Below are 12,272 nucleotides of genomic sequence, written 5' to 3'. Positions count from 1 at the left end.
ACGTTTACGTTCTTTTTCTTAATTTAAGTTTGTTACCCTCTCTCAACCCTAGACAGGGAGTAGATGGTAACAACGTACATTTTTCAGGAACCATTAGTACACAAGTCGTTCGGGAATGACTTGATCCCAGTGAACTTGGAGCCTTATTACTAACAAAAGAAGGCAGAATGCTACACAACACGAAGATTATTCCGTTTCTGTACAAACATTGACTCAATGCATCAGAATGAACTCAAACACAGGCTCATGAAAGAGAGCCTTAAGAGTTGGGCACTCTGTCAGATGCTTCCATTATGTCCGTGGTGTTTGCTGAAGCAAGGGAGTAGACTATGTGTTTACGCCGTACAATAAACAGGGATTTAGGGCCCCTATTGCCAGCGCTCATCTCTCAACACGTAGTGGGGCTGTTCGTGCACTGGAGGGCTCTGCAACTCAATGCTTTTAATCTCTCATTTCTCTCCAGGATTAGAAATAAAAGCATCTGTGCTGTTAGCGTGCACCAGCAAGCCCTCCTCCTCAACATTCCCTTTCCACTGCATTGAGATTTATTGAGAGTTAATCTCCTGTGATGAGCGTTCACACATGTTTAAGACATCCCACTCTCCGAGATTTTACACTTTCATAAGTTTTATGCGCAAATTAATGCATCACAATATTTTGACCCAAGAAAGAAAGTATTCTTTTAGCAGCTGCTTCTATCCAAAATGATTTCAGTGTATAGTGGGGTGCAAAACTTTTATTTTGTATTTTTCTAATTTAATGCACCTACTTTCATTACAAATTATAATATCAACATGACAATTTGGTCAAAAGTTTACAATTTGAAACTGATAAAAGAAACACCCTTTTAAAGGGATACTCCACTTTTTTTGGAAATACTCCTTCAGAGTAAAACTGTTGAGTTTTACCTTTTTTGAATCCAATCAGCCGATCTCCGGTTCTGGCCGTACCACTTTTAGCATATAGCTTAGCATACATCATTGAAGTGCACAAGACCAGTAGCATTTCTCTCAAAAAAATTACCAAAGCGTTTCGATATTTTTCCTATTTAAAACTTGACTCTTCTACAGTTACATCATGCACTAAGACAGACGGAAAATGTGAAGTTGCGATTTTCTAGGCTGATGTGCAGGGAACTATACTCTCATTCCTGCGTAATAATTAAGACACTTTACTGCCGTACCATTAGTGCAGCAGGCGCGATGACTACACAAACTTAGTCCCGGTCGCATTAGAAGCTGGGGACTATTTTCAGGTGCTGCGTCATAACATTACGCCTGCTGCACTCATGGTACGACAGTGAAGTTTCCCGATTATTATGCAGGAATGAGAGTATAGTTCCTAGTCATATCAGCCTAGAAAATCGCAACTTTACATTTTCCGTCTGTCTTAGTGCACGATGTAACTATAGAAGAGTTAAGTTTTAAATAGGAAAAATATCAAAACACTTTGGTAATTTTTTTGGGAGAAATGCTAATGGGCTTGTGCACTTCAATGATGTATGCTAAGCTATATGCTAAAAGTGGTACGGCCAGAACCGGAGATCGGCTGAATGGATTCAAAAAAGGTAAAACTCAACAGTTTAACACTAGGGGAGTTGTAAAATGAGCATATTTCCCAAAAAAAAGTGGAGTATCCCTTTAAGGTTGCAATGGATTTCCTGGATCAAACTAAGTACCTGTGCAAAAAACAAAACCCAAAAAAAAAAACATTCAAGGTATTTGATACGAGAAAACTTCAGAGACCATTTTAAACTAATATTTTAATTATTTGTATATTAAAGAATTGACAGATTTAGACAGATACTTTTTTAAAGTACAAATTTAATGAGACTGTGATATTTTCCACAGTACTTAAAGAGTACAATACTGAAAGCTCATGGATCACCACTTGTGGGGTTTGATCCAACAGCCTTCTGGTTACTAGCCTAGATCTTTAACCTCTAAACTACACCACAGCCAAGGAAAAGCAAATAACACACACAGCAGTATGTTATTTAACTTATCTTCCCATTCCATCTACACAACAACTCTCACACATGTCCAGTAGACCCATGAATGCCAGTTTTAGGGTTGAAAAAGGGTTCTGACATCATGTGTTTGTGGAGTTAGTGGTCTCTGGCTGCTGGGCTTTCAGCAGGAGAAGGCACTCTGTGGAGTTGGACCCATCGGTGCGGGGCAGCACGGATCAAAGATCCCCCTGTAGAACACAGGATCTGCCCCTCACATCATTCCACTGACCCCAGGCCAGCTCATAGGGGAGACAGGTGAGGCTATGTTTACGCCTGCCAGGCTTTTACACGCTTCTGGGCACACGCTCATGCTTACATGGACGTGCATGCTCATGCTGCAATTATGTTTCTTCCATTTAGTCACCATACTATGCTCTGAGCATAATGTTTTTCAGTTATGAAAATCCATCACATCATTGTGTTGCTAACTCTTTTATGACCCCACCGTCATCGCTGGGCACTCCTCACGTCAAATGAGTTGCTACATCAATAATGGCTACAAACCAGATTACAAATATTATCTAGGCAGTTCTTTAAAGCAGTGAAATGCTACATTTCTTCTGTAGATAATATCTTTATCACATTCAACATCATTTCACAGTCCAAATATAAGGTATAAATTATGATCACAACAAGGAACACAATAGCTTTCCAGTCTTGATCGTCTATGCAGTTGATAAGCGAAACATTTCTTGAAATAGTGCTGCTAGATGACTAGAGAAAACAAGAGAAAAAGGGCTATGGTGTTCCCTTTTGTCAAAAACGTCAACAGCCATAATACACTTTTGATTTTGGCACACCCCCTGTTGATCTGACTGTCCATGGGCAGGAATACAAAAATATGGATGTTTAATTGTCAAACTTCTTTGATCTGCCCAAGAGGCAACATATAAACGCTAAAAAAAACAGGACCCAAAACTGACCTCTGAGGGACACCGTGACACAGAGGCCCAGTCTGAGATCTGTTAGTACCCAGGTAGACAAATTGTGAACGATCTGAGAGGCAAGCTTTAAACTAGTCTAAGGCCCCGTCCACACTACTGCGTTTTCGTTTAAAAACGGAGAATTAAAACGAAAACGATCTCCGTCCACACTAGCGTTTTACCTGCGTATTAGAATTTATCTCCGTCCACACTAAAATGACTGAAAACGTGGATCACGTGACCATTCACCAACACTGGGCATGCGCGCGCCGGTGTAAACAGTGGTTGGCGAATCAGGGAAAGATACGTCATGACTGATGACACCCAATCATAGAGCTGAGCGTGAGCCTCTGCGTCATCGTTTGTAAACTCCTCCGTTTTGTCTCGTCCACACTAAAACGCCCTCCGGAGATTCAAAACGCAAAACGCAGCTGCAGCGTTTCTAAACTTCTCCGTTTTAGGTCTTCGTTCTTCCCGTTTTAGTGTGGACGGGAGGTGCAAACGTAGCAAAAGGTCTCCGTTTTTAAACGAAAACGCAGTAGTGTGGACGGGGCCTAACACAGCTCCAGGCAGACCAGTCCACATATGCAATCTGTCTATATGCTGTGACATATGGTATCGAATGCAGCACTAAGGTCTAACAAAACCAAATTGGCACAAACCCCAGAGTAGGCTATAACGAGGAGGTCATTCAGGACCCTGAGCAGTCTCTGTACTGTGTCCAGATTAGGGCTGCACGATTAGTCACAATAAAACCGCACGCGATTTGGCAAAGGCTGCGATATTTTATGCCCCAGCTTTTCAGTGCAGCACGGCTGACCGGTAGTAAATTCTGCTCCATTTGAACGCCAGAGGGCGCTCTCACGCCGACACGCCAAATATGCCCCGCCAGAAGTAGAATGCTGCGCATCATTCCAGGAAATCCCTATCGCTGTAGCTGAATAAACAGAAGATTCAAATGCTTTGATTGATTAAACATATTTCACAAATTATGCTCATCTGTCGTTATGAAGTGAGTTTGGAGTAAATACATGTTATTAAATGTTGTCTTTTGTTGGACAAGAGGTTCATAAATGCTTCCCATGTTTGGAAAGATGTTTGACGCCAGTTGCTTTTTCAAATGCACGTTATAAGCGACTCACTCAACTCAGAGTGCTTTCAGATTGAGCAGTGTTTATAGAGCGTATAACAATGACGAGCTGTGATAAAAGATAAATCGCAGCCTTTTCAATTTCAAAATCGCGATAAGCCATCTCGATTTAAGTGCGATTACATGTAAATTGCGATTAATCGTGCAGCCCTAGTCCAGATCTAAACCCATATTGAAAAATTTCTGATAGGCTATTCGTACAGAGATGAGTAACGAGTTGGCCAACAACCACATGCTCAAGCCCTGTTGCTAGGAAATGTAAATTGGAAATGGGTCGATAATTTGACATATCGGTGATATCGCTCCCTGGCTTTTTAAGAACTGGTGTAACTGCAGACATTTTTTGAGCAGAAGAAACATTCCCTGCATCGAGTGGAAATAGCAATAGCAATGATGTGGGGTACATTAACAGGCAGACAGTTTTTCTAAAGAGTTGTAGGGAATTCATTGACAAAACAAGTTTAGAAATAAAATCTAAATCAAAAGCACTGAAACTTGAAAAAGAGAGACCAGAGAGATGCAACAAGTTCAGAAGCATCCTCACAGGCAATAGCGTTATAAATATTTTACATTTTCGTTGTAAAATAGTTGAGAAATGCGTTATACTGCTAGGTGGTAGGACAGTCAAACTGCAAGGTTTAATTCGATTATTGACTTTTCAAAACAGAACTCAACATTTGAGATGTTACTACTAATAATATGCCACTTTTGTAGCTTTGAGAGCATTATGATACTCAATCTGGTGCTGGTCAAACATTGATCTATGAACTGTTAGGCCAGATATTATTGCTATACCAAAAATGTACTGTCGATTAAAATGTTAAAGGAGCTATATGTAAGATTGTGGCCAAAACTGGTACTGCAATCAGTTTCAAATTACTGTAGAGCGGTGTATGCCCTCCCCCCTGACTCGAGGTTGCCAGATAGGCTGCAGGATCCAACATTTTTTATCCCACACGTTTCTATCTGTAGCTGTGGTAACTAGAGCAGAGCTGGCAACCCGGATGCTGCAACACTACTGACTTCGTGATTGGTAGATAGCTGGAGGGTGGAGCATCAGACCAAAACACAACATGACAGTTGAGGGCTGCAACTTCACTTTTTGAATGACAATATCCTGGCCGGACTATTGTTGTCAGTGATACAAATATTTGAAATGAACATGATTTCTTAATGTCTAGTGACATATCAGGGCCAATTTATGATTATTTGAAATACATTTCTTACATACTGCTTCTTTAAATTTGATATTACATTCATTGTGTTTGTAAATAAACAGGCTTGGAAACCCAATGCACAGGACAATAGTGACACCAGAATAAAAATATACACGATATTGAAGCTGAAAATACAGAATTAGTTTAGACGAATATGCTTGCACTCTGTCACTCTCTAAAATAATGTAGGCCACTTTTAATTGGTAAAATAAGACATTTGACATTATCAGCAGATTCAGCACCCACAAATATTCCCTCATTGCATTATTATACATTAAATATAGAAGTTTAATGTAGTACTGACAATACATTTTTTTTATCTCACACAGTCATTTTGGGTGAACTATACACAATAAATATTGTCACAATCCACGATACATATTGATGGATATTTTATTTTGCGATATATTTGCAATACAACATAGTTACACCCCTACCAAACAGCAAAGCACAGTCTGATTTAGATGATTGTTTGCTCCTTAATCAGTTGCTGATTTAAGTAAATATTCTTTTAATGAAGTTTAAAAGGACCTCTTATGGTAAAGATAGTTTTGCATGATGAAAATGAGCGCCTGACTGAATTCATTAATTCATGTTCAACAATCACTAAATGATCGCTATGCTTTTGCCATAAAAAGAAGCATAAACAAAATGAGGGGTGTCTGTTTTGTCAGTTTTTGTGACTAACGTTTCTTTAGTATAACCATAGAGTATAAAAGCCAATATAAATTGTCGGTATAACATTGGAGTCTATGATCGGTGGAAGTAATCCAGCACCCCAAGACCTTCACCGGAAATACCACCGTGCATATAGTCCATTGCTTTTATCATGAAATGATACCAATCAGAGCACACAGCAAGTGTGTTTTTTTATGAGCTACGCAAAGTTGTCAACAGAACTCAACTACAAGCACGCTGGAAGTAGTAGCAAAATAATGAGTGTTGCTTCTTTTACTTGGTCCTACATGAATGCAACCAATGAGAAACCACAACGACCAAAGGGTTTTCATTGAGTCCCATCTTCAACTTTTGCCAAATCCCATAAGAAGGACGGCAAACACATCTTTCCGATGGACAAAAGCCTTGATTGCAGTTCTCTGTTCATCTTTTAAAATAAATGCGCTGTCGATTTCTTTCACAACAGACACAATAGCGGAACCTATACATCTCAATTCTCCAGCTGCAGTCACCTTTGCGGGAAAGCAGTTCAACCCAAGCGCTCTTCGATACCAATAACCTAGCATTAAACATAGCTAGTTTTATACATGTAATGTCTATTTTTTTTATTGTCTCCTCTCTCTCCTTTAAGAAGTCTTAATCTTCTAGATCTAGACTGTACCCAATTATTGTATCCAGTTAATTCTATCTCATTTTTGGAAAGTCAATGTAATCTTATGATATCGACACTTGACGCACCTTGATCTTTTGCTGGATGTGTCGAAGGGCATCTGCAGTGCCCATGTCAGATTCCTCCTGAATACACACCACATCCAACTTCATCTTCACGTCCGTCTTCAGCCGTTGATCGGTGCCCAGGGCCTTTTGAACCTCTTTAGTAGTGATGACAATCACCTCTAGAAAAAAAACAAAAACAATAACACTTAGGTGAATTAAGGATCAGATGAATAGAAAGTTTAAAAGAATATCATTTACTTAAAACAGAAATCTTTTGTAACACTATGAATGTATTACTGTCACTTTTGATCACTTTAATGCATCCTTCCTAAATAACAAGTGCTAATTCTTTAAAAATAAAATATTACTGTCCCCAAACTTTTGATCGGGTAGTGTAATTAATAAAATTAGATTAGAGATAGTTTATTACCATTCTATCCATATACTACAAGTATACAGTGCAACAAAATATTCTTTCAGTAGGAGTGGAGCACAGTTTACAAAAATGACAATAACATTATAAGGACACACGGTGAGTAATTCACTGTAAACAAAACACTGTAAACAGTTCTGACATGATCATTCGATTTTGTGGGAAATGGAAGAGATATTTTTCCTTGACACCATTGGTTAAGAACAGCACGCATTTTACCTGTGATACCTCAGACTTGTAAAAATATATTAGACAAAACACCTTCAATCGAGTTGTGAGTTATTTGTGTTACCCGTTGAAACAGACTTTTGGCCAACTGGATGAATTTTGTCCTAGAACCCTGCTTTATTGCGTAAACATTTTCTAACGAAGCAGCTTACTTACCATAGTTTGTGCTAAAACTTGTAAAAGCTAATTGCAGGTCCTTGTTGGCTGGCAGTCTGGCTGTTAACAGGATAGAATGTGCCACACATAAAGCTGCATACTGTACTGCTGGGCAGGCAAAGGGCCATAGCCACAAACTCCATACCAGCTGGATCTCACCGTAAGTCAATACAGCTAGGTGTGAACAATAAACATTTCATTATCATGAAGACATTAAACACAGATTCTCAAGAAGGTACACCTTCTCTACTGGCTCTCAAATTTGCTAAAGCAATGAAGTGAACAGAGAGTTCTAAGTTATCAATTTTGGATAGAACAAAAAATAAATATTTCAATATTTTAAATGTATGGATGATTGTTTTTTCTTGTATTGTAGCATAAACTTCTCTAATTTATGATATATGTGGCTTTAGGACAAAGACCATTTAACCATAAGTAAGGAGGATCAGGACTGACACTTAATTCAAAAATAAAAATGGAAATGTACAGATTAATAGACAGTTAAAACTGTCTACAATTAGAAATAAATTGGCCACACTTTAGATTAGGGCCCAATTCTCACTGATAACTAACTACTAAGTAACTTAACCTTTGCCTCAATAAACTTAAGGCTTAATAATAGTTAGTAAAGTATTTGTTAAGTTTAGGTATTGGGTAGGATTAAGGGATTTAGAATATGGTCATGCAGAAAAAGGCATTCATCGGTGCTTTAGAAGTACTAATAAACAACCAATAGCCTAGTAATAATATACATGCTGACAAGCAAGAACAGTGAGAATTGGCCTCAAAAATAAACTAATGTATTATCAAAATTTTTATATGCACATTTTAAATTACAAAAATTACCAGCTGTTTTTTTGTCCATTTGCCAATTCCTTTTCTTTGTCATTTTGTCTAACGCTGTTCTTTCATTATTTGTCAATTAAGTTTTAAACAAATCCCATTGGAGAATTCACTTGCGGAGGGCAATCAATCCATCATTTTTTTTTTTTTTACGAAAATTATATATTTATTATTTAAACATTAAAATTAATTAAAAGGTTTTAAATGTTTATTATTTTTAACCATTTAGAATGTGATTATTTCAATTTTATAACTTACTAGCACTATTAAAATTGTTGCTAGTGTCAACTAGGCAATACACCTTCACAAAGAGTTTCCATTTAAGCACATGAATTTAGGGCACATAAAACATTAAAATTTAGGACTTATAAAATAAAATATGCTACCAAAAAAAACCCCCAGCAAAATCTAGTTGGTTTTATCAAGCTCCTGTACCCTGACAAAAAGAGTCTTGATACTAAAAATCAGAAGCAAAATGGGTGCTGGTCTGTGCGAGTGGGTGTAATGTGGAAACCATGCCATTACAGAATGCCAATTGTTAAAATGGCCCTACCTTTCCCATTTAGGAAATAAGGACTTTATTAGTTCAAATAAAGCAGCCTGCGAAAATTATTACCACCTGCAGCTTAAGTGTGTAATAAGCAATTTCAGCATTTTGTTAACCACACACACACACACACACACACACTCATCAAAACCCGCCCCCAAACATGTCATCCAATCCAATGTCAGCTAACCTATGCAAAGCAATTGACAGGCATAGAGTTACTGTTTCTGGTAAAGCAATAGTCAGTCTTTTTTTAACAGAACTGTCAGTAAAGTTAATTATTTGTATTATTTATTAATTCAAAAATAATAGTCAAACCATAAATTAATGGGAGAAATCCAGCTCAAAACACTTTCCAATAAGAAAATAAAATTAAAACCATGTAACAATAAAAGACAATGTAATTGTAAACCAAATATTTCAGAAACTAGACTAGCTGACATCATGTATGCTATGAAACTGCATTTTGTATTATTATTTCATTTAAGAATATAGATTGTATTGTCCTTGTTTCCGATTAGTCAAAAAAAAAAAAAACAGAGGGGGGGATGTTTTGAAACCTTTTTATTTATAAAAATAAATCATGAGAACATGAACTTCATCACTGCATTTGCAGGAATTGTAAAATATTTTTTCTTATTAATTCATGAAGTAGCCTGACGCAATATTTTACCCACACATATGAACTGATCATGCACAACGAAAAAACATGCTATTAATAAATGAAGGAAATATATAAGCCTCTGCTGAACACGGATTGATCGCAAAGTTAAACCATCACAGCAAAATCATCTGTGGTAGTCAATTCGCCTCATTCGCACATCTACCACGCTAAACGCCTCAATCGTGTAAACGCATCTTTACATTGACTTGAAGGGATACTCCACTTTTTTTTAAAATAGGCTCATTTTACCACTCCCCCAGTTAAACAGTAGGCTTTTACCATTTTCTAATGTATTCAGCCGGTTTTTTGATATTTAGAAGAATATCAGTAACCAGACAGTTTCTGGAAGTCTATTGAGAGGCTGCGGCTGCTAGTAGAGCCAGCTAAAGTAGCACATTTTAAAATAAAATGTACTTTAATAAAACCACGGACCCCTAATAAGTTTAGTGTAGTAGCACTGATGACTTGGAGGGGAGGGGTAAAAATTATTAAGCAGAGGCAGGGATACATTCACACAAAATGTGGGCGTTGATCAAATTAAATTAAGTGACATACATTATCTAAAGAATTCCCCTTAAAATAAACATTGTAAAGTAATTTCAAGCCACAATGTCTTATTCATTATTCTTAGATCTGTTAACAGCGGTCAAACAATCTTCTGCAATGTGTCAAGCAATCTTCAGTGATTTGAAATAAATTTGTTCTAGAAGAACACAGATGAAAGATGAATATATCTGTGGATGAATACATCTATGAATATATCTATTCATAGATATATTCTATAGTATATTTGAATATATCTATAGTATATAGATATATTCTAGAAAGATGAATATATCTATAGTATATTTTAGTGTTTTATTACTTTATTGTGTGAGTATTGTATTGTTGTGTATCTATCTTGTAAAGCACCTTGGTCAACCTTGGTTGTTTTAAGAGTGATATACTTAAATAAAATTGAATTGAATATCCATAAAGCTCTATAACAGGATATATCCTAAAACTATACTAACATACTACAACGTTTCTGATATGACAGTAGCCTATATTTACCTTCAAAGCCCACTCTCTCCAGCAGGTTGAGGGGGTACCAGATGAGGGGTCTGTTTCCCACAGGTAGCAGAGGTTTAGGGGTGTTATAGGTGAGATCCATCATCCTGGAGCCTCCACCTGCTGCCATCAGCACCGCCTGCAGCTCCATCCCTAACACCTGCAAAACAAACAACACATTCAGTCTTCGACATCAGCACTCAGAAAACACTGAATCAGACTGACAGATATGGAGCTTTCTATGATTTAACATTCTTTTCAAGATATTAGTTACTCCCGACATGCCTCTTGTTTCATCATCTACACTAACTACATTAGTGAGACGTTAGACGTTCAAACAAATAACCGCTTCTGAACTTATTAGTTATTAACGTTTAAAAAGGTTTAGAAACACACAGTCGACTCACCTTTATTGGTCGTCCAAATGAATATAATGAGTATCGAGTTCGTGCACGTGAAAATCTGCAACACTGTGTCAGACGCTCATGTGGAGCGGTCTGTCACTAAACTCGCTATCTTCAAACACTTAACGTTGCTGCTAAAACCGATAGAATCGAAGTATTTAAACACAATGAATACGAATAACAAAAAGAATACCTCTGGATATGTTATATGTATTAGCCTACAATAACTAACAAGACATTTTGAGATAATGACATGACACCGTAACTATTAAATAGGTCGTACTAAAACAACGAACAGAAACTTTGGTTCCGCAGAGAGATCAGTTCCTCTTTTGAAGAAAATAAAAATACAAATAAAAAAATAGAGGAAAGCGTGAAAATGGTCTGATGACTTTCCCTTTTCTATTATTTGTTTATTTTAATTTGTATGTATTCAAAGATAATTTGAACTGATATTTGGATTTATATAGTTTATATAAAGTTATATGCTTTTGTTGTTGTTTTATTTTATAGCCTACACTAGTAAATAATACTGTAGTCTTCAAACAAGTTGTTTGCCTAAATGTAAAAAGGGCAAAAGGGTGTTTACAGCATTAAAAAAAAAAAAATTGTAAAATATATTTGTTTTTGTGTATGCATTATGCAGTGACTGATTTTTTATTATTACATTTTTGCACTTTTTTGTTGTTGCATAATTTAACCAAGTAAATGATTTTAAGAAGTGGTTACGTAAATGCTATTCAGCCTATGTTTAAATTAAAAAGAAAAAACGTGCTGACATTTAAAAATACGGATTACAATAGGCTAGAATAGCCTACACATAATGCAATATGTTATGTAAACTATTATTTAACAGTTTCATAGCATCCGCCACTATAACAACATAAATTGGCAGAAAGAATATTGAATACTTCTTGGAGTGTTTAAATGTCAAATATTAATGTATTATTTACAGCATAAAAAACAACTGTAGCTATAAATATTTGGGCAGAATATTACCATGGTACTTTTTTTGTAATAGATTTTTCCTTCCCACATCAACAATACTCCCTTGTCTTAAAGTTCACTGGGAACCTAAGTGTATAGCCTATTAATAATATGTCCAGTTTCATAGTCAAAATTTAAAGTCTTCTCTCCAGCCCATTCCTCCACCCATCCCCTCAGTCAACAGACATGGCCCAAACCCCAATTCACAGACCTCCGATGTAACAGCAAATTGAACTCTGGGAATGTGGCTTAGCTTTGTTTTCT

The 12,272-nt window shown here is 36.7% G+C and overlaps 1 protein-coding gene across 1 annotated transcript in view; it reads right to left on the bottom strand.

Moving 5' to 3' along the window:
- eif2b3 (eukaryotic translation initiation factor 2B subunit gamma) overlaps nucleotides 1–11,311 on the bottom strand; it is a 39,648-nt gene extending 28,337 nt beyond the window's left edge. Inside the window, exons 1-3 of the mRNA XM_039654737.2 lie at nucleotides 11,025–11,311; nucleotides 10,621–10,777; nucleotides 6,718–6,875 (exon numbers count right to left, since the gene is read on the bottom strand). Coding sequence (XP_039510671.1) covers nucleotides 6,718–6,875; nucleotides 10,621–10,768 — 306 coding nt within the window. The 5' untranslated portion in view covers nucleotides 10,769–10,777; nucleotides 11,025–11,311. The remainder of the gene's footprint in view (nucleotides 1–6,717; nucleotides 6,876–10,620; nucleotides 10,778–11,024) is intronic.
- Nucleotides 11,312–12,272: the final 961 nt, after the last annotated feature.

The sequence above is a fragment of the Pimephales promelas genome, chromosome 5 (genome assembly GCF_988280905.1).
Source record: "Pimephales promelas chromosome 5, fPimPro1.hap1.1, whole genome shotgun sequence".
Lineage (NCBI taxonomy): Eukaryota > Metazoa > Chordata > Actinopteri > Cypriniformes > Leuciscidae > Pimephales > Pimephales promelas.
Note: the sequence above shows the minus strand (reverse complement) of the source record. Positions and strands in the feature narration are given on the sequence as shown.